Raw genomic sequence first — 20,787 nt, 5'->3', positions numbered from 1 at the left:
GTGTATAGAATCAACTGTTGAGAAAATACCGCCACCCACTGGACTAAATCTGTTGCGTGACAGCCTACAAACATCAGAGGAACTAACCAGCCAAAACTTCTGATGGACCTGAAAAAGGTCATAATATCACTAACATAAAACTAGAGTAGCCTTATGAAAGAATAAGAAGAAGCAACTAAAGGATAAAATAATTACAAAGCATAAAAATAGAAGATTTCAGATCAAAGGTTTAACCACATTATAAACCTTAATAGAAAACTGATGTGCATGTAAGCGTGGCGAGACTATCAAAGATCTTCGTGATACTACAACACGAATGATGCCGCATAAAGGCACGTTGTCCCTAATATAAAATATCGTTTCTATTTTAACGTTACTTTGTACTCGTTTCTATTTTATCCTACTTATTTTTACTATTTTACAACTTTTATTTTGAAATTTAAGCCTGCATTTCCGCTGGGATATTAGGCCAGTCGCTGAATTCACACACACACGAGCGCGCACATTTTCCATTGAATTCCTCCTCAGCTGTCAAAGCGGCCACACCATTGCTCGTGGAAGCAATCATCTTTTTTATTTAGGATATCAGACAGGTTTATTCTGAGATGGAGGGCCAGCGCTGGTTACCACTGGAAGCTAACCCAGAGGTATGAATTTCTCCCCTATCTCACGGTCCTTCGCCGTTCATTTAATTTTGTATCGTTCGTGGGTTCATTTTATCAGGAACGGTAAGCTGCAGCTTATGTCTTTTACATCATATTTTATATGATACTGTTTTGTGTTCTGTGTCTGCTTTACAGGTTATGAACCAAGTGAGTAGATGTCTCGACTATCTGGGTGTGTCTAGGATTCAAAACTTGTGCCAAATGAATGAATCAGGTTTATTAAAGCACGCTTGTGATAAAGCTAATTATCAACTTTGATTTATAATGTTTATCAATAATACTGCGCTTGGTATATTATTTGTAACTTTATTGCATTTGTACTAATGTAAAATGTATTTTATGTCCCACATTAGTTTATTATTCATATGTTTAAATATAAATGCTTTTGGATTGTGTAACGTTAGGCCCTTTGGTGTCTATGTTCATACACTTCAAACCCCTTTACTAGTATTATATGATTTGTATTTAATTTACGTGTTGTGTTTTACTTTTGTTAAGTTTTTACGGCAGCTTGGCTTGGTACCCACATGGCAGTTTGGGGATGTGTATGGTCTGGAGCCCGAAGTTCTCAGTTTGGTGCCAAGGCCTGTGTGCGCTGTACTTTTGCTCTTCCCTATAACAGAGAAGGTATGCCTGTTCTTTACAATCATATAGACTCCATGTCTGTAAACAAGCTCAGTGTTTATAGTTCGTTGTCTGTTTGTAAATGATGGTGGACATGAAACTGGATATGGTTGCTTCTGGCATCAACTCTTTCCCTATATATATATATATATATATATGTATGTATATGTATGTTCGATCCACTGATATAAAATTTCTCAGCCAATACCGATAGTTTTTTTTTTCTTATGAATACAAAATCTCTCCCAAATAATGTGGTAAACTATACATAGAACCTTCTCATTTGGTACAGTATAATATTAGAGGCTAGAATTAACAACAGAGCTATTATATTCAACTGCTATTTATTTCCAGATATAATATTTACAATCAAATAAAAGCTAAAATGTTTGTATACAACTCAGTTACACTTATAATATAGTTTTCATAAACACTTGTATTCGTGGCAAATTTATTCAAACATGTATGTATAATTAACAGAAAATAAGCTCTTTAGTTTTTTTTTAGTTTTTTAAAGCTAACTAACAAAACGGATGAATTTCCTGATGTAAATGCAAAAGCGATATTGTTCACAAGCTTCACAAGTAGGGCTGCAACAACTAATCGATAAAATCGATTATAATCGATTATGAAAATCGTTGTCAACGAATGTCATTATCGATTAGTTGGTCTGCTTACGTCACGGGGAGCGTTTACTGGTACGCACACACACGCAAGGTCTCTCTCCCTCAGGCGCTCTGCCGAGCGCGCGCGCTACACGGTTTGGAGCAGTCTCTTCTGTCTCGCAAGCGCGCTCTTGCTTGCGCGCTCTAGATTTCGGGAGTTTGAACTAATTCGCGGGCATCAGGGAGCCGCAATCAATATGCGGGAGACTCCCGGGACTTCCGGGATGTCTGTATTTTGTCTCGAGCATCAGGTTGTGCAATCAGTTCGCTCGCAACGTAAGTGATGGATTAAAATAGCGCTACCGCAGAAATAGGTTAAATTAAAACGGTGTTTACAAAGTGAAGCATTAAATACAAAGGCAGTTAATAACAGCAGCAGTAAAATATTGTTTTTTAGTCACTGTACTCAGTGGTTTTCAGCGAATGCTTGTGCACTAATGCATAATTTATCCTGTCCTTTACTCAAGCCTGTTAGCTTGCTGGGTAACGTTACCTCCATTCCGTTCTCTTTTTATAGCATTTGTCTACTAAGTTTTAATTGTTTTTCAAACGCGATCTACTGCGGCTCTACATTCACACAATTGTTTTCAGTCTTTCTATATTTATTTAATCAATGTATCCTTATATTATATTCTTTTATATATTATATATATAATATATATTATATTCTTTATCCTTATATTCCTTATATATAATTAATTTTAAATAAAAATTAAATGAATTATATATTTTAGATGTTTTTAGTTTGTTTTTAGTTCAGATATTCACATCTGAACAACATGTCTGTGTAAATTTGTTTTAACAAAAATTGTGTTAAAACATAATATGTTGGATATCATTTTTTTAACAATAATCATGTTTGTCAACTTGCCATCAGCAATTATCATTAAAAACAATGCAAATATTGATAATAGTAAAACTCAATGTGTGGCTTTTGCACTTTTTAAAGTACACTTTTACACATAAATACCCTGATTTACGGTTTTATTTAGTTATAATAAAAAAAAAACTAATTTAATTTCTATCCGATTAATCGATTAATCGAAAAAATAATCGTCCGATTAATCGATTATCAAAATAATCGTTAGTTGCAGCCCTATTCACAAGCATGTTTCAAGCTTCACAAGCAAGTTTTATTGACATCTTTCCATGGTTGAAACACTGATTGAGTGATTACATTACAAGATATGAAATGGATTACTGGATGTCTCCAGTATGTTTAATGCATTAGGTTTTGGTTAACAAATTATAAACATTTACTTTGCACCCTTAAAACCTTGCCAAGCGTTTACATCAAATATTTATATCAACTTACTTAGAAATTGAATGAGCTGTTCCTGAAAATAATGTTTTAGTATAGTAATAAATGTTTAGTTTGACAATTTTACAATCTATTCATTGTGTTTCCAATCTTTAATATAATACAGTGATAAGCCAGTAATTATGTGATATTGTGCTATTTTATTACACTTACTGATGTTCAACAAAATACTTAAGAAACATGCATTTCGTCCCCTCAGAAAAAATTGCACGCATGCTCCGCTCATCAGCTCTCAGTATGTCAAACGAAAGAAACAGTTATCGGTTCTGTACTGGTGATCCGAGAACCGGTATAGCTGTACGTTCGGTAGTACGCGCATGCTCAGTATCAGCTGCTCGTGCTAATGAGTCATGACTGAGTTCTCTCAGCACAACATGTCTCAGTTCAGTGAACTGTTGGAGTTACTGGAGTAAAATGTACTCCGAGATATTGGTTTATTTCGAGTCTGATGGACTGTCAGGCATGTTCCAAGTGAGTAACTTTAGTAACTTGTGGGTGTCTGGGTGTCATCAGCATAGCAGTGGTAAGAGAAACCATGTGCCTGTATGATGGGTCCCAGTGATGTGGTGTAAATGGAGAAGAGGAGGGGTCCAAGGACTGACCCCTGGGGAACCCCTGTGGTCAGTCGATGTGCTTTGGATATCTCGCCTCTCCATGCGACCCTGAATGACCTACCTGTGAGATAGGACTCAAACCAGTGGAGGGAAGTTCCAGTGATGCCCAGTGATGAGAGGGTGGACAGAAGGATCTGATGATTCACAGTGTCGAAGGCAGCAGACAGGTCTAGGAGAATGAGAACTGATGATTTGGAAGCAGCTTTAGCGATCCGCAGGGCTTCTGTGACTGAAAGTAATGCAGTCTCGGTCGAATGCCCTTTCTTGAAACCAGATTGGTTAACATCCAGCTGGTTGTTCAGAGACAGGAAAGATGATACTTGGTTGAAAGCAACTCGTTCAAGTGTTTTTGCAATGAATGGTAGGAGAGAGACAGGTCTGTAATTCTCTAGAAGTGATGTGTTTAATGTTGGTTTTTTAAGCAGTGGGGTTAGCCGAGCCTGCTTAAATGCTGTAGGAAAAATGCCAGTATGGAGGGATGAGTTGATGATGTGTGTGAGTGCTGGTAGAAGTGTGGGAGTGATGGCTTGAAGAAGGTGTGAGGGGATGGGGTCTAGAGGGCAGGTGGTAGGATGACTGGAGAGGAGAAGTTTAGATACTTCTTCCTCGGTTAGTGGAGAGAAGGAGGAGAGAAGGTTATTGGCTGTGGGAGAGGTTGGCCTAGGTTTTGTTAGTGAAGAAGTTAGCAAAATCATCAGCAGTTAGCGAGGAGGAGGGTGGTGGTGGAGGTGGACAGAGGAGAGAGTTGAATGTCTTGAAAAGTGTTCGTATGTTAGAGGCGGTGTTGATCTTGTTGTGGAAAATGAAGATTTTGCGGCGTGAACATCAGCAGAATTAAGCAGTGAACATCAATTAAGCAGTTCGTCCAACGAACTCTTTTGATTATTCATTTATTCTAAGAAAAGGGTATCTTTCATTTCTACAGAAAAAGAAGTCTTTCCTAGCATGTACAGCGCTTAGAGCATGTAACAGGGTCAAGATCGTAAATTAAATATTGCATGCAAGCAGGGAGTCAGAACCAAACACATATTGTGCACAAGTTTTAACAAAAACACGACAACATAACTAAAATACAAACAATTACACATTCATTCATGCATTCATTCATAGGTAGATGGTTAAAGTGACAGAATGAAACCGGAGGCAGGAAATGGAACTATGGAAAATATCCATTTAACTATGAAAAGAACCATCAGTTTATCATTTTCAAAGCACCTCATTCCAAGTATGTTTGCGTCTGCAATGGACACAATTCTTGAAGTTGTTGATGATTCCGTGAGTGTCAAATGTTGAAGTTGCAGTCATTTTCTTCTGAGTTAGCTTGAAGAAAATATGAAGAAACTTGCGTGGTTAGTTCGACTCTGTTCTCATGGCTGGAGTGCAGCTTGTGGAGTGCAGCTTGTGGCCTGCCGGCCCTGGGCCTGGGAGGACATGCAGAGCAGATTTTGAGATGAGATGTTGAGTTGAGATGGACTTCTTCTGCGTTGAATGAAGACGTTTTGACCAACTCCTGAGGTTGTCCTTGATTTTGTTGTGCTTGAGAGAGTCCTCTCTCTCCTGAATGAGCACATGGCTGGTTTGGTCAAGGCCTGGGGCCCTGGTGAGGCCAAGGAGGACAGCACAACACCCAGAACGTTCTGAGAAACCAAGAGAGGGAGGGCTTGTTGAGGATGCTATTTGAAGCTTTAGAAAGGTCCTGCCTCTCAGGATTGGCTCGACCAATGAGAAAGGTGGAGTTTCCAGGCGGGAAATTTTTATTTATGGGTCTTTGTTACAAGAGGGCTCATTTGCATGTGCACGCTGGATGGGTGTTAGCTTGATGAAGAACTATGAAATATTCATGTAATACTAATATGTTGTTGTTATCGACATATCATGTACACAGTCATTTCGATCTTCAAAGTACCAAGTTATAGAGACCAAATATGCCATATGATGTTGGCTAACCATAGTATGCAAAGTCTGAAACATTAACCCATTAGAGTTTACAAGAAAACATAGGCCAAAACAACATCAGAAGGAAAATCATGAGATGTGAAAATTAGATGCATGTTTATACATGTCTCAAGTGGTTATATATATATATATATATATATATATATATATATATATATATATATATATATATAAATATATAGGATTAACAGGGTTTATTTCTCCTTCTCAGGAGAATTAAGGGAGTGCCACATCTCTCAGGAATTCCCTTTTAGAGGTCGTAAAAATCCTTATCTATGTAACAGGACCCCGAGTTCTGCCAGTGGTGTTAGCTTCATTGGGATGCTAGTCGGGGGAAGTTACACTAGTCTTTGTTGGGAGAGTGAGTTTGCCAGACTATTCATTAGATAAAATGAATAATTTGTGTGTGTGATTGGTCCAGAAGCACGCAGAGAAAAACATCTCTGAGAGCGCGCAAGTACTGAATAGTTTAAAATCGCTTGAATGTTTAAACTGCTAAGACTTAAAAAGAAGTGAAAATTATTAACTTTAGTTACGATCAGAGCTGGCCCTCCCTATACGCAAACTAAGTGGCTGCTTAGGTCTCCGCCGCCACTAGGGGGCCCCCAAACTATGGTCCGACCATAGACCCTGACCGTGACCTGAAACTCGACGCAGCGGTAGAGTTACGGCCGTTTCACACCGCAAGCGTGAGCGGCGCTTGAGCTGCGTGTCAGCGGCACTACATCGTCACTGCAGCTGCAGACGCGTGAGAGTATTCACACTGGAAGCGTTTGTACAGTGTCACAGCAGCGGCTCCAAAGCTACATAAGCGAACAATTCTTTACAAATACAACTATACATTTGTTTTTAGAAGTTGGTCATTTCTAAAATTGATAGTCTTGAAAGTTTGTTATGGGGAGGTGTACAACATTCGCATATTTAAATGGTAAACATTGACACAACACAGAAAACAGCTCCAATCTTGTCGTTTCAGTTATACTTTCGATATGTTTACAAGGCTGCAAACTCCGCAGATAATAACAAACAAAAAAAAAAAATGCGCTGCTCCTGCTTCTCGTGTGAATGCACTCGCCGAAAAAAATACGCGCTGCTCACGCGCCACTGATGCTTGCGGTGTGAAACGGCTGTAACTCACGGGACTCTGCACTTAGTCGCAATCACAAAAGTTTATTATTTCCATTTGCTTTAAAGCCTTGCCGGTTAAACATTTCATTCGCATACTGTTCTGACATGTGTTTTTTTTTTTTTTTTTCTGTGCGCGTACACGAGCGTGTGCACACTAAAAACCTGTCAAACAGCGCCCGATTACTGGACTTTAGCTAAATTGTGCAAATACTGTCAAATACACATAAACGCATACATAAACACAGTTGGTTATGTCTAAAGTGAAATTAATCAGTTGTCTGTCACTTTGTTAGATCGGGACAGCAGCCCATAGTATACATGGATAGTTAAAAGGTTAGTTCACCCAAACATGATATTATTTACGCAGGTCCCCATTGACTTCCATGTAGGAAAAAAAAAACTATGGAAATCAATGGAGTCTATCAACTGTTTGGTTACTCACATTTGTCAAAATATCTTCTTTTGTGTTCAGCAGAAGAAAGAAATTGATAATGGAGAATGAGTAAATGACAGAATTTTCATGGGTGAATTGCCCCTTTAATGTTAATAAATTTATTATTGTAATCTTGTTACAGGTCCATCTGATTCTGATCTGTTCATTTTATGTCTTATTTAAGTATTTATTTTAATATGGTCCGTTTTGTAATTAAATTATTTGTTTTATATAAGAAGATACTGTTTATGTTAAGTTAATTAGTTAATTGTTCTGCACGTTTGCACGCAATTTATTTTTATACCAAAAGTAGGTTTGCTGGTTTATGTAGTACTCCACATTGAGTATACCACTTAGTACTTGTAAGACTTTGAATATTAAAGTGCAAAAAAAGACCTGGCCACTCTTGTGGGTTTCCCACTGTTACAATTTGAAACCGTAGAAGGGTAAAAAACATGCACACATTGATGCAAGTAACACAGCTACAACTAATACAATTGATAATGGGTGAGTTTTGTAGTCTGCGAATAATCAAGCATTTTTCAATTGTCAATCATATTGGTGGGCGGCACCATGGGCCCCCAAATGAAATTCTGCTTAGGGCCTTATAAAGGCTTGGGCCAGCCCTGGTTACGATGCAATACTGGTCCGATTGTGCAAGTGAAAATTCCGTCATGTCCTGACTGCTAAACGCGAGAGTGTGGTATTAGGGCTCCACAATTAATCAAATTTCTAATTGCGATTACGATTACGGATGCCACGATTACGTAATCGTTCAAAGCCGCGATTACAAAAGAAAATCCACTCTGCGTGTGTGTGTTTAGAGCATAATTATGTTATGAGAGGAATCACGACTACTTCAGAAACCCCAGCACAATATGACATACCAGGCAGTGACGTAAGTGTACGCTGAAATAAAAAGTCTTTCACCTCAGAAAAACGGACTTTACTGCCCTGTCAGCCGGTATACTGTGCTCGTAGCGCGCACTCTTCAATTGCACGCGCAAATGCGGCGGCGCGCGCTGTGTATCGCTTCACTGTATGAAGTGCAAAAGAAACTATGTGCATGCAACGTCGTTACAATGTAAATTATTAAGTCACGAGATAAAAGTTAAATACCAATAAATCACGTGTTAGCTGAGAAGGATTTGCATGCAGGTATGATTTTCATTCTATTCACCAGGAGCTGTTTCATTAACAGTTCTTGTTAGTATTGTGTATTCACCATGGTAACTGTCGTTTCCATAAGCCCAAAATGCAACTTTATTTTCACTTTGTGTTATTTTTTATATTATTAAATGACTGTGGTGGCTCATATCAACATTGTATTAACAAAAACTAGTTTGGGACTGCTATTTAATTGCTTTAGCATAGTCCTAATGTTTTTCTAGTCTTCACTATGAGTCATTCTTACAATTTATGTGTATGTTAAGTAAAGGGGGACAGTACTTGTGTGTGTTAACAATTTTTGTGTAAACATGTATTATAAAATGCCTATATATATTCAATGTAAATTGTGATAATCGTAATTAATAATCGCAATTACAATTTCAAGGGAATAATCGGCAATTATGATTTTTGTCATAATCGTGCAGCTCTATGTGGTATCAACGCTTGCCTTGTTTGCCACATGGTGTTCCGATCGGCTCTTTAATATGACTTTGCAACATGCACTCGTCTCAATGAATGTGACATTTGCGTCTGCAAAACGTGACGTTTCCGTCTGCCGAACGTGATGTCTGGTGAATGACGCGTGATGTCAGACTTGACACTTCACTCCCACACGTGATTTACGTGATGTCTGCATCTTAAATTGAATGGAAGAAGTAGCAGAATAAAAATTAAAAAAATATGTTGAATGGGACGATCATTGAGACGACTGCATGTTGCAAAGTTATATTAAAGAGCCGATCGGAACGCCATATGTGCAACCCATTTTGAGAGCGAGAGAGAGAAGACGCTGCAACGTTGGACCAGGACACGCTGATCGGATAACATTCCAATCAGAAACGTGTTTACACTTCTTTTCAATTTATATGTGGACAACATCCGGATGCAGGTCGCATGTTAATGCCAAGTGTAAATGCAGCCAATGACACTCAAAACTGTCCTGTTACTGTAGCTCACATTACAACAACAGCATATCTTGGTTCTGTGAAACAGCAAAACCAATGTAACTCGCGTATGAAAAGACTATATTCATAATCAGTCAGTAGAATGAAGCGTCTTCGTCATTCTTTTTTATTATTATTTTTTGCAACATGACATTTACTGTAGATTTATTTTTAATAATATAATTCTTTTGCTCAATGTAGTATGAAACCTTTAGACAGGAAGAGGAGGCACAAATTAAGGCACAAGGACAAGAGGTGTCCTCGGATGTGTACTTCATGAAACAAACCATTGGCAATGCTTGTGGTACAATAGGGCTGATTCATGCCGTGGCAAACAATCAAAGGCATCTGGAGTTTGGTAAGTATATGAGTTGCTCATTTTCAGAATGATTTCCTTTATTTTGAAAAGTATATTATTAGTCAGTTCATTTGTATGTTAAATATATTTTTTAAAGGTATGTTCATGAAATTCTTTTTACAGAGCCAAATTCGCCCCTTAAGGCATTTTTACTGCAGTCTGCAAAGATGAGCCCAAAAGAAAAGGCAGCTTTCCTTGAAAAAGATGAGGTGATAAAATATTGTGTATTTTAGTGCAGCAGCTTGCAACTGGAACTGTTTTTGGAAATTTAAAAAACGTCTGACTTTTTTCAGCAAACCTCTGATATTTTTATGATTTCAGAGTATCCGAGTAACACATGAGTCAAGCGCTCAGGAAGGACAAACAGAGGTTGGTATTTGCTAAATATAGTAGTTGATTAGTTGTTAATACAGCATTCAAAACAGTAACAAGTATCTACACACATTTTGAAGTTTTATCCCATTGCTGAATGTTCCATGTTATGTTTTTCTTTTGTTGTAGTAGCAGAAATGTATTTTGAAATGCAGACTGTATTGGAAATATTGAAGTGTTAGTCCTTGTTTCTTTTTAAAAACAGACAACCTTACATAACAGCTTATCACTGTCCTCATCTTCCACTTAATAAATCTCTTGTTTTAAAATCGCCTTTGTTCCTTTGAACTTGAAATTTGCTGCTTTCTTACATGTAAGAGACCCACTTTAAATGCTTCTGAAATTCCACACCCAAAATGTTTTGCTGCAGTCACCTACAGTATAACATTTCAGACCCCTTCCAATCTGGTTTCACGTCTTTTCAAAGGACTGAGATGACTTTCCTAATTCTTAATGACCTTTATTGTTTTCTCTAACTTTGAGGCTTTTAAAATTATCTTTGTGTTGGGTCTCAGTTCTGCTTTTATGTCTTGTTGCTACTCCACCAGTGTCGTAGAAAAAGTCGAACCTGAACTTATTTGTTTTGCTCACCTTTATAGGCTCCAGGTTTAGATGAAAAAGTGGATTTGCATTTCATTGCCTTTGTAAACATTGAGGGATATTTATATGAACTGGGTAGGTACATTTTAATAAATGTATTTTTTTCATTTTGTTTAAGGTGCTTGTAGCTTCTGCAAACAAAATGTAAAGATTAACAGTATCAACACCTATTTAAAGAAATATACTTCATATTTTTATACATAATTATTACAGGTGTTAATGTTTTGTTCATGTGTTTCAGATGGACGTAAACCTTTTCCAATTGTCCATGGGAAAACCACAGATGACAAATTTCTTGAGGTGTGATCTTTCTCTGACAAGGTTGTATATTTGAAACTTGTTTTTGTTTGTAGGCATTGTTTAAATTGTGTTTGATCCACAGGATTCTGCAGAGGTCTGCAAGAAGTTCATGGCACGTGATCCCCAGGAGCTCCGATTCACTGTGGTGGCTCTTTCCAAAGCATAAATGTTCTTATTTTACCTGAAAGAAAAACTACCAATCATTCAGAAGTGCTGAATACTTTAAAACTTTAGCATTTATACAGTATAGGTTAAATTTTGACTGAGTCAAATAAAACTTTGTTGAAAGTTTTCACCACAAGGCAAATGAGCAGCAATTTAGAATTAGCCAATATCAAGGAATGTACATGCACATACATTATTTTGTATCTGAATGATGACACTCTGACTAAAATACTTTGTTGTGTTCATTTCTCCAAAATGATATAAAATGTATTCTATTAATGATACAAATTGACCTACAGGTGTTGTTTTTCTGACAGAAAAGAAGCCATTTGAAATAAAAGTTCTCATGATGAATATGTACACATCATATTTTGACAAAAAAAATAAATGTTCTGTTCTCACAAAAGTGTTACACCGATACCAGTGTTTCAATACATATGGTGTACTACTTCTAAGTACAGTTTTCTCAAGAACACAGCAACAAATCAGTTAAGACCAAAAGAATAAAGAACCAATATCCAATGTTTTCATCTCATGTTGGCCTCATTGCTGTATTATGAGTGACAACAGTTCACTCCATGAACACTCAAGCAATGAATCATTTCTATCTTTTGTTTTTACATCCATACTTTTCCCCATTCAAAACAGCAATGTTATCAAAAATAAATTAAAATGTTAACCACAATAATTGATTCAGATTTATATTTGAATGTGAGATTTAATTATATTTAAGATAAATTAATTGTTTTTATACCACATTCAGGTCACGTGTTTGAATAATGACCATGGAAATTCAAGATACCTTTGTTTCTTAAATAGGTGTGATGATGTATTTGCGAATTATTTGATAAATACCCTTGAAATAAGCATGTTATGTACGGTCAGCTGGTTATTATTACAAAATAAATGCTGATAGGTTCAGTGTTCCAGGAAGATCTGTCTTCTCGTAAGGAAAATAATTTTGTTATTCGTTAATTGTAATTTAGTCAGAATGACTAGCTAACTGAAATTCATTCCTTTTGCATATTAACTAGTATGTACTTGCACTTTAAAAATCAAAGCCTATTGTGATGAGAAATTACATAAAAACTTGGAGGCTATTTAAATGATTAAAAGACGCCATTTATACAATTTACCATTTTTATTTATGCTATGCACTTATATTTAAACGTTTTCACTCTGTTTTTACTACTTGTAAACATGTGTTTAACTAAATCTTAGACATTAGTTTTTATGTTTTGTTTTTTCTCCAGTGGCGGTTTATCCTACCTTTGGCACCTGTAACGTAACCTGCCGGTAGTTATAGCCTGACGCACTAGGGGGCGTATAAAGTACACAACACAACTCCAAAGTTTCTCTTGAGTTGGTAAAAGAACAAGGGGAGATTTAAGAGTTTATCCTGCGTCCTTTAGGGTCGTTGACTTTCGATTGAGTAATAGTTTTGAAACTGGTTGTCGAATAAGAAAAGCGTTTCACCGGGTGACTTCTTTTTTATTTCTTTTTTTAAAGAAAGCAGACTTAGTAGGCTATTAAAATATTCACGCGACGCGGTACCGTAGAACAGAACTCTCGCGTTTTGGCTCTTGGATTAGACGCCTGTTTCAGCTTCACCACTTAAGACCGGTGATGGAGTGGCGAACTCAGTCTGCATTGGGTTATGAGGCCGCTTACTCAGAAGCACAGAGATGGATTGAGGTAAGAACTGTTCTCACTTTTACACGTGCTGTGCTTTCATTAAATACATTTAGCTCAGGAAAATGACATTTGACACTGACAAATTATGATTTAACTAAAACGATAAAGCACTGAATATATTAATTTACGTATTTTGACTTTTACCCAGACACACCTGTTGAATTCGTCTTTAACAATGATTAGAATTTATTAAAAGCTGACAAAAAAGAACAGTTGGTGTTGCATATGCGAAATGTAATAAGTAGCCTACACAAAAGCATCTCCAAAAACGTTATGGTGTCTGTTTGTTTATGATGGTTTTGAGTGGGGGGTGCAATCTTCAGCTGGCTGGTAGGCAGGCAGGAGTCGAGTCACGTGACCTGACAGTGGCTGGTGGCAGTCTGATTCTGGCAGAATCTATAAACATTGTTTAATAAAAATCTTAAAAACACAAATGTACGAGCCTGAGTGTAGTTTGTAGAGGACTACAGATTTGGAACGATCTTGAGGAAAATTTGAAATTGTTGCATTCTTTCTCCATTTTTAAGAAAAAAAATTGCTTATATGATTGTTGAACATTCCGTAAGAGTTATACTTGTGCTGGATCGTCTTGCTTGTAGTGTTTTGTTTTTTGTTGTTTTTATATATTTTTTTATTTTTGTGTCTTTGGTATATTGAGTTTTTGGTTTTTATATGTTATTGGGCCCCCTCCTAAAAGCTTTTAGTAGCTTCTTTGGGGTTCCCCATTTTCACACGACTTACATATGACCATTGTTCTTCTTAAATTGTGTATAAATGATATGAAAAACGTGTGAAATAAACAAAACGAAAACGAACTAACGTTGACAAAATTGACGGTGTTGACAAACTAATCGAGAATCAAACTGAAAATGGATATTTACCTACTTTTGACATGGCAAATGGAGAGAGTATCAAGGGAAAGGGTATCAAACTTCAAACAAAGAGTACCTGGTGACAGGATCTTAAGTCACACATGAAAATGTCAAAATGTTCCTGCTATCAAAAGAAAAAAGCAAATGTATCTGGAGGTCCTCTATTGGTCATCTATATTTGAATTAAACTGTAAATCTAACAACTGATTTGTAAGAGGACACAATAAGCTGAGAACTATAAAGGTAAAAGAGCAGCAAAACTCGAGAGCACGTGTGAATTTGAGAACTTGTGCAATAAATATTCGTACTTGTACGCTAAAATGTACACTCACAACTCCAATGTGAAAACCTGTAAAATAAAAATCTGAATTTGAATGTTGAAATTTGCGCTCGCAGACAATAGTCACAAACTTGTATTGTGAATTTGAAGCTGCAGACAAGTAGTCACAAATGTGTAAAATGCCATTTACAGAAATACAATGACAGACACAAACTTGAAATATATACACTTATTCTTACATTCACATTTGCAGTAGCCTACAACCTCAATTAGGCACTTGCAACCTCTCAAATCTATCACTGCAATTTCAAATTTCGTTCCTTGACTTTTGCTACTCTTTTCACGATATACCGGTATTAGATGCAAAACTAACTTGTACACTTGCAACTCAGTGGTGGCGAGAGAGGCCCTGTCCCAAATGGCACACTGAATGACTTGTGGACTTCCTCAGAGTCCAGACTTTGGTGACGTCATGTAGTGCTGAGGACACAGACCTATAGAGCCCTTGGCACGAATCCACGAGGGCGCATTGAGAGGTATTTTTGGGACAGACTCGATCGTCATGCCGGAAATAGGAAGACTGTCTGGTTGTTGTTATGGACGAGCTGCAGGTTCAGGGAAATATGCTGATTGTTGATGTTGTTTTTACCATTGTGTTTGCAAAATGGCTTGCCATGCAGAGAAATCACTATTTTGCATCGATCGAGAACAGGATTTCTTTTCTTTTCCCAAATCTTATCTCCATGTCAACTACACAGCCTGCTTTTGCAGTTCTATATTTTGATATTGTGTATGCCACCTGGGCATTATACAATAGATACATGCTTATTTAAATGATGTATTGTACATAATAATACATGATGCATTTGAACAAAGATTACAATTTTAACACATAATGAAAATGTGCGTGAGTTTCAGATGAATTTACAGGTTTAAATATTCATACCACGTTTACATATGACTTAGTAAAGCCCTGACATTCGGTTCAATTTATTAAATGAATCATAATGCGATCATATTATTCAGCGCGCTATTATTATGTTTGAGACAACAACCACTGGTCGATGGCTATTATGTTTGTTTGTATAAACTGTAGGTAATAACTGGTAAAATGTACAACAAGGTCATAAAAACCGTAATGATACTTACACTTAAAGGAATAGTTCACCCAAAAATGATAATTCTGTCAGTATTTACTCACCCTCATGTTGTTCCAACCTCGTAAGACCTTCGTTCATCTTCGGAACACGAGTTAAGATATTTTTGATTAAATCTGAGAGCTGGTTCACTCATCCGTAGGCTTCTTAAGGGATTGAAGCTTGCCAGCCCCTAAAAGTTATTAAAGATATCGTTAAAATAGTCCAAGTGTCTACAGTGGCTCAATCTTAAGTTTATCAAACGACGAGAATACTTTTTGTGCGCAAAAAATAAATAAATAATGACTTTATTTCAACTATTCGCAGGGATTAAAGTTCTCCGTCGCTACGACGGATTTCCGTTAATTGCAGCGAGTCTATGACGGATTTCCGTCAATTGCAGGGTTCCCGTCTGTCCTTAATGTCTTAAATTCACTTTTCATAATGTTAAGGCCGTAAATAGGCTTTCACTTCTCAAATAGTGTGATAAATGTCTTAATTTTAGTTTGAATAGGTCTTAAATTAAGGAAAGACGAGGCGTATTCACCCTGCTGAGGGGGATGTGATAAAGCCTGGATCGGAGCGAAAGCACGTTCCTCTCTCCACTCTAACATTCTGTAATCACTTCAGCTATGGTCCAGTCCGGGTTTTCAATTCCCGCTCACGGAAAAACTGCTCCGTGTTCACTCAATTAATCTTAGTTTTGGAGAAGTGCATGTCAGGCTACAGCTGGTTTGCTGCGGTCCGAATCCGAGCGAGTTTGTTCCCTGCGCCCCCCGCAGCGTTGGTCTGGTTTCACGTTCAACTTAATTCTATCGAACCCTGGTGCGTTTGCGTGCATATTACGTCAACGCAAACGTGCACGGCGCATGATAGAAAACAGAACGCGGGTCAATATTGGCCGTTTCTCAATACCAATAGGCTACGCAAACCTCGGACTTGCGTCCTTGATAGTTCGGACGTGGCAAGTTCGACTCGGGAGAACGAACTCCCGAGGACGCGAGTCCGGTTATTCTGCAAACGGATCCGCGCCGATCTTGGTTTCGTCACTCATCTCGCTCTGGCTACTCCGGTTATCTCTTTATGTATATTTCATAAAATGAAATATGGTATAAAATACAACTCTGCCTCTTTTCATCAACAATAAAACGAAATATATACAAAACACCTCCTTTCATTTATAAATGAACATATTATCATAAACATATTAGGCCTATATGGCCACACAAATGTGGTTCAGATAACGCACATTGATTATCTTCACTCCATATATTTATAACAACACACAATATAAAACACAACCCTGCTTCTTTTTGTTTTCATTTTAAAAATATGAAACATTATTGATCATTAAAACTGACAAACTTAACAAACAGAGACAGGGTTGTATCATTTTATTTTATTATGCATGTACACATACAAGAGAATGCATAGTAAAATATATAAAGAATATTTTATATATTTTAGAATATATAACATTACACAACCCTGTTGCTTTTTGTTAAATGTCAGTTTTAATTATCAATAATATCCATAAAAGTATAAGTAGCCTAATATGTAGGCTATAAGAAGCTATACAATGAGAAATAAAGCAAACAATTCAGTCAAATATTAGTCAGCTCTCTAATAGGCTACACAGTTAAAGTTAAATAGCCTAAATATATAAAGTTATGAAACTTCACTTTGCCCTCAGCCAAAACGATTTGCCATTAAACAAACTATATATTAATATAATTTAGCATTGTTTGGTCTTATAAGATAAATAAAAACATGCACTGAAAGGGTCATTATACGAAAACGTGCCATTTCCCACTTTTAATGTTTGATTTTCAAATTACTGTTTTGAAAATCTTTAAGCCCCTTTTTCAATGAAGTAGATCCTTACCTCTCAGGAAAATGTGCCGTGCCATCTCAGGCTATCTTATTTTTTTTACTTTTTTCATATAACCAACGTAAATGTGTGTGTTTGGTCAACCCTGTTACCGACATATTAATTACTTTTTGAAAAGGTTTTAAATACATATATAGAACAAATCTGATATACTGTGAAAAATAAACCCCCTCTTGTTACATTAAGAGTGTTTGTGAATTGAGAATATTGAAAGTTTTATTTTTTTTAGTGGATGAATACGTTCATTTGCAAATGACACTCTCCCAGCATCTTCTGTTTTAAGAAAAATGTATGGAAACAAAAATAAAACATCTCAATTCAACTTTGAGTGGATTATTAGCCTCTCTTACTAAACATATACAATTAGTTGATTACATTTTTATCTTTTTATTTTTTAAATGATATTAGAATATTATACAAGTAACAGGGTTGACACATCAGTAACAGGGTTGACAACAGATATCATATTGGTTATACTGCTTGTTTGAGTCACAGTTATGGGTGTAATGGAGTCTTAATTGGACATTCATAAACCTTTAATTCAACATGACTAATCAGCATATTTTGGAGACAGCTCTATTGAGATATTTTAGCATAACAATTATGAAAAATTATGATGATTCTGCGGATGTAAATGTAAACCAATTGTTTTATTAAAACATTAAAATTACATTGCAATTAAATGATCATTTGAACATGTTTGGCCTTAACAGAATAAGCAAAAACTACTAACGATCACTTACTAAAGGCCACTATAAAAAAGTATAAAAACAAAATGCAGATTTGGTGAGTGTGTTTTAACATGGAGGATATAAGGCTGCGCTCTCATTGTTACAGAGTCGATAACTGTGCCCAAAAAGATTACATTCTGGCTGGGTGACAGTTTGCTTTTGGAATAATTGATCCTGAGACTCAGACCTTCCAAATGGCTGAGTATCATGGATCTGTGCGCCAGTAATTCGGTCCTCGACTGAGACATAACGAGCCAGTCGTCGAGATAATTCAGCACGCGAACTCCCCGTTGCCGAAATATTGAAGCAATAATTTAAAACGCAATGCAGCTTGTACAGCGAAACACAGCAGAGCGTCTAGCGTCATTGGCTGTGCTGCGGCAAATGCACATCCAATGGCCGAGCGCCACAGACGCACAAACCAATCAAGTCAAGTCATCCTCATTTATATAGCGCTTTTAACAATGTAGATCGTTTCAAAGCAGCTTTACAGAGACAAACATGTAATTTAAGGTGACAGAGATTGGTTTAGTTTTATAGTGGTTCTTGAAAAATGTTTTTTTCCAGCTAAAGTTAGTTTTGATTGATTCCATTCCGTCTAAATCATCATTTGTTATTAAATTAGGGGCCGCTAAGAAGACACCGTTCTCTCTAAACAGACTTTAAACGTGAACCTGTGATAGACGCTGATGGCGTTCACATGCGCATTAAGAATTGATTCTATAGTTATGTGCGTTTGCCTAAACAAACTACTTGTCTTGTCTATAAATTTTGATGCAGAATTTTATTTTATCTTATCACTTCGGGTAGGTACGCGAACCAAAAAATTCCACAACGCTTGATCTGTAGAGTGGTATAGGGATCCTCCATAGGGAGAAGATCAATCAACGGGCTTGCACCAGAGCGCGCGCTCTCTATACAACATACAACAGCCTCCTTCAGGGTAGGTGCGCGCGCGCCCCTCAGGAAGTTTCAGAGGCTTCCCGGTCTCATGGCCGCTACATCGTCAGTACTCCAGCTGGGGTTACTGCATATGCGCCCCCTTCAACACTGGCTAAAGCGCCGTGTGCCGGCCCATACATGGTAGTCAGGCCGCATGCACATCATGGTGAACCAGCGCTGTGTGGAAGCTCTGGTCCCTTGGAAAGCCCAGACCTGGTACCAGTCGGGTGTAATTATGGGTGTGGCCTCCAGGAGGAAAGTGATTTTCACAGACGCCTCCAACCAAGGTTGGGGAGCACTGCACGAGGGCAGGCCTGCCTCCGGCTTTTGGTTGAGCCCGGAGAAGAGCTTACATATCAACTGCCTAGAGATGAGAGCAGTTTTGTTAGCCCTGAATATTTTTCTGCCAGACCTCAGGGGACACCATGTCTTGGTTCGCACGGACAACATGTCGGTGGTGTCCTATATAAATCGCCAGGGCGGCCTCAGATCAGGCAGCCTATATGTCATGGCCAGAAAGCTCCTCCTTTGGTCGCATGCCAACCAGCGCTCCATGAGAGCTGCGCATGTTCCAGGAGTCCAGAATGTGGGCGCGGACATGCTGTCTCGAGACAACACTTCTCCAGGCGAGTGGTCTCTCAACTCACAGACGGTTCGTCTGATATGGAGTGTTCTCGACAAGGCAGAGGTCGACCTCTTCGCCTCGAGGAACAACGCTCACTATGCAACGTTCTTTTCGAAGGACAGGGACGCGCTGGCCCACCCATGGCCCAGATGCCCGCTGTATGCATTCCATCCGGTCTCTATGATCCCTCAGGTAGTCAGACTGGAAAGCCCAAGCGTGGTTTCCAGAGCTGGCACAGATGACGGACACTGTTCCCTGGCCAGTGCCAATGAGGAAGGACCTCCTCACACAAGCGAACGGGACAATCTGGCATCCTCGCCCCGACTTATGTGCCCTCTATTATGGCCCCTGAACGGGTATCCTGGCACCTCCCAGAAAAGGTCTTAAATACCATCACTGAGGCTAGAGCACCGTCTACAAGATGCCGCTATGCTTTGAAGTGGTCAGTATTCACTGGCTGGTGCTCAGCCAGACACTTGAGCCCCACTCATGCGAAGTTTCGGTGGTGCTCTCCTTCTTACAAGAGCTTTTGGATGCGGGTCGCTTCCCATCCACGCTCAAAGTATACGTGGCAGCCATGGCAGCTCACCGTGCTCCTGTGGCTGGCATTTCATCTGGGAGAAACAACCTTATTGTTCGTTTTCTAAAAGGAGCCAGGAAATTAAACCCTCCCAAGCCTCCTACTGTACCGGCGTGGGATCTTTCCACGGTTCTTGGCGCCCTGAAGGGCCCCCCTTTGAATCACTACAGTCGGTTGATCTCAAACCTCTTTCGCTGAAGACTGCTCTGCTGCTGGCTTTGGCATCAGTCAAGCAAGTGGGGGATTTACAGCTGCTCACTGGCCCTCCTGCCTGGAATTTGGGATAAATTACTCTAGAGTCAGTCTCAAGCCAAGGCATGGTTATGTACCCTAAAGGGCTCTCAACCTCATTCAGAGCTCAGGTTATTACTTTATTAGCACTGCCACCCTCGGAGTATGATGGGGAGGCTAATCTGCTTTGTCTTGTTAGGGCTCTAAAAATATACTTAGAGCGTTCTGCGCCGTTTAGGCAGTCAGAACAGTTTTTTGTTTGCTTCGGTGGCCGCACCAAAGGGGTCCCGGTCACGAAGCAGAGGCTATCTAGATGGATAGTGGACGGCATCTCGCTGGCATACGCCTCTGTGGGCCAGAATTGTCCCATAGGCGCTAAAGGCCATTCCACGAGAGGCATGGCCTCCTCGTGGGCTTGGTCCAGTGGTGTACCAATTCAAGACATTTGTGCGATGGCTGGCTGGTCTTCGCCGTCCACGTTTGTCAGAT

At 38.4% G+C, this 20,787-nt stretch overlaps 2 protein-coding genes across 3 annotated transcripts in view; both read left to right on the top strand.

Annotated features, from left to right (window-relative positions):
- Positions 1 to 460: 460 nt before the first annotated feature.
- On the top strand, positions 461 to 11,733 carry uchl3 (ubiquitin carboxyl-terminal esterase L3 (ubiquitin thiolesterase)). 2 transcript variants are annotated; one of them, XM_077216774.1, is made up of 9 exons: positions 461 to 647; positions 801 to 812; positions 1,164 to 1,292; positions 9,722 to 9,878; positions 10,002 to 10,087; positions 10,200 to 10,247; positions 10,850 to 10,925; positions 11,092 to 11,150; positions 11,233 to 11,733. In XM_077216774.1, the coding sequence occupies exons 1-9, from the start codon at positions 606 to 608 to the stop codon at positions 11,314 to 11,316; spliced, it is 693 nt and encodes a 230-aa protein (XP_077072889.1). In that variant the 5' UTR covers positions 461 to 605; the 3' UTR covers positions 11,317 to 11,733. The 2 variants fall into 2 exon arrangements, with proteins under 2 accessions (XP_077072889.1, XP_077072891.1); XM_077216776.1 differs by lacking the exons at positions 461 to 647; positions 801 to 812 and adding an exon at positions 856 to 879.
- Positions 11,734 to 12,725: 992 nt separating this feature from the next.
- Positions 12,726 to 20,787, top strand: part of lmo7a (LIM domain 7a) — a 66,620-nt gene continuing 58,558 nt past the window's right edge. The window contains exon 1 of the mRNA XM_077217026.1: positions 12,726 to 13,010. Within this exon, the coding sequence (XP_077073141.1) occupies positions 12,942 to 13,010 (69 nt within the window). The 5' untranslated portion in view covers positions 12,726 to 12,941. The remainder of the gene's footprint in view (positions 13,011 to 20,787) is intronic.

This window comes from Siphateles boraxobius, unplaced genomic scaffold, assembly GCF_051911475.1.
Source record: "Siphateles boraxobius isolate OS27281-9 unplaced genomic scaffold, OSU_SipBor_1 7, whole genome shotgun sequence".
NCBI classification, from domain to species: domain Eukaryota; kingdom Metazoa; phylum Chordata; class Actinopteri; order Cypriniformes; family Leuciscidae; genus Siphateles; species Siphateles boraxobius.
Note: the sequence above shows the minus strand (reverse complement) of the source record. Positions and strands in the feature narration are given on the sequence as shown.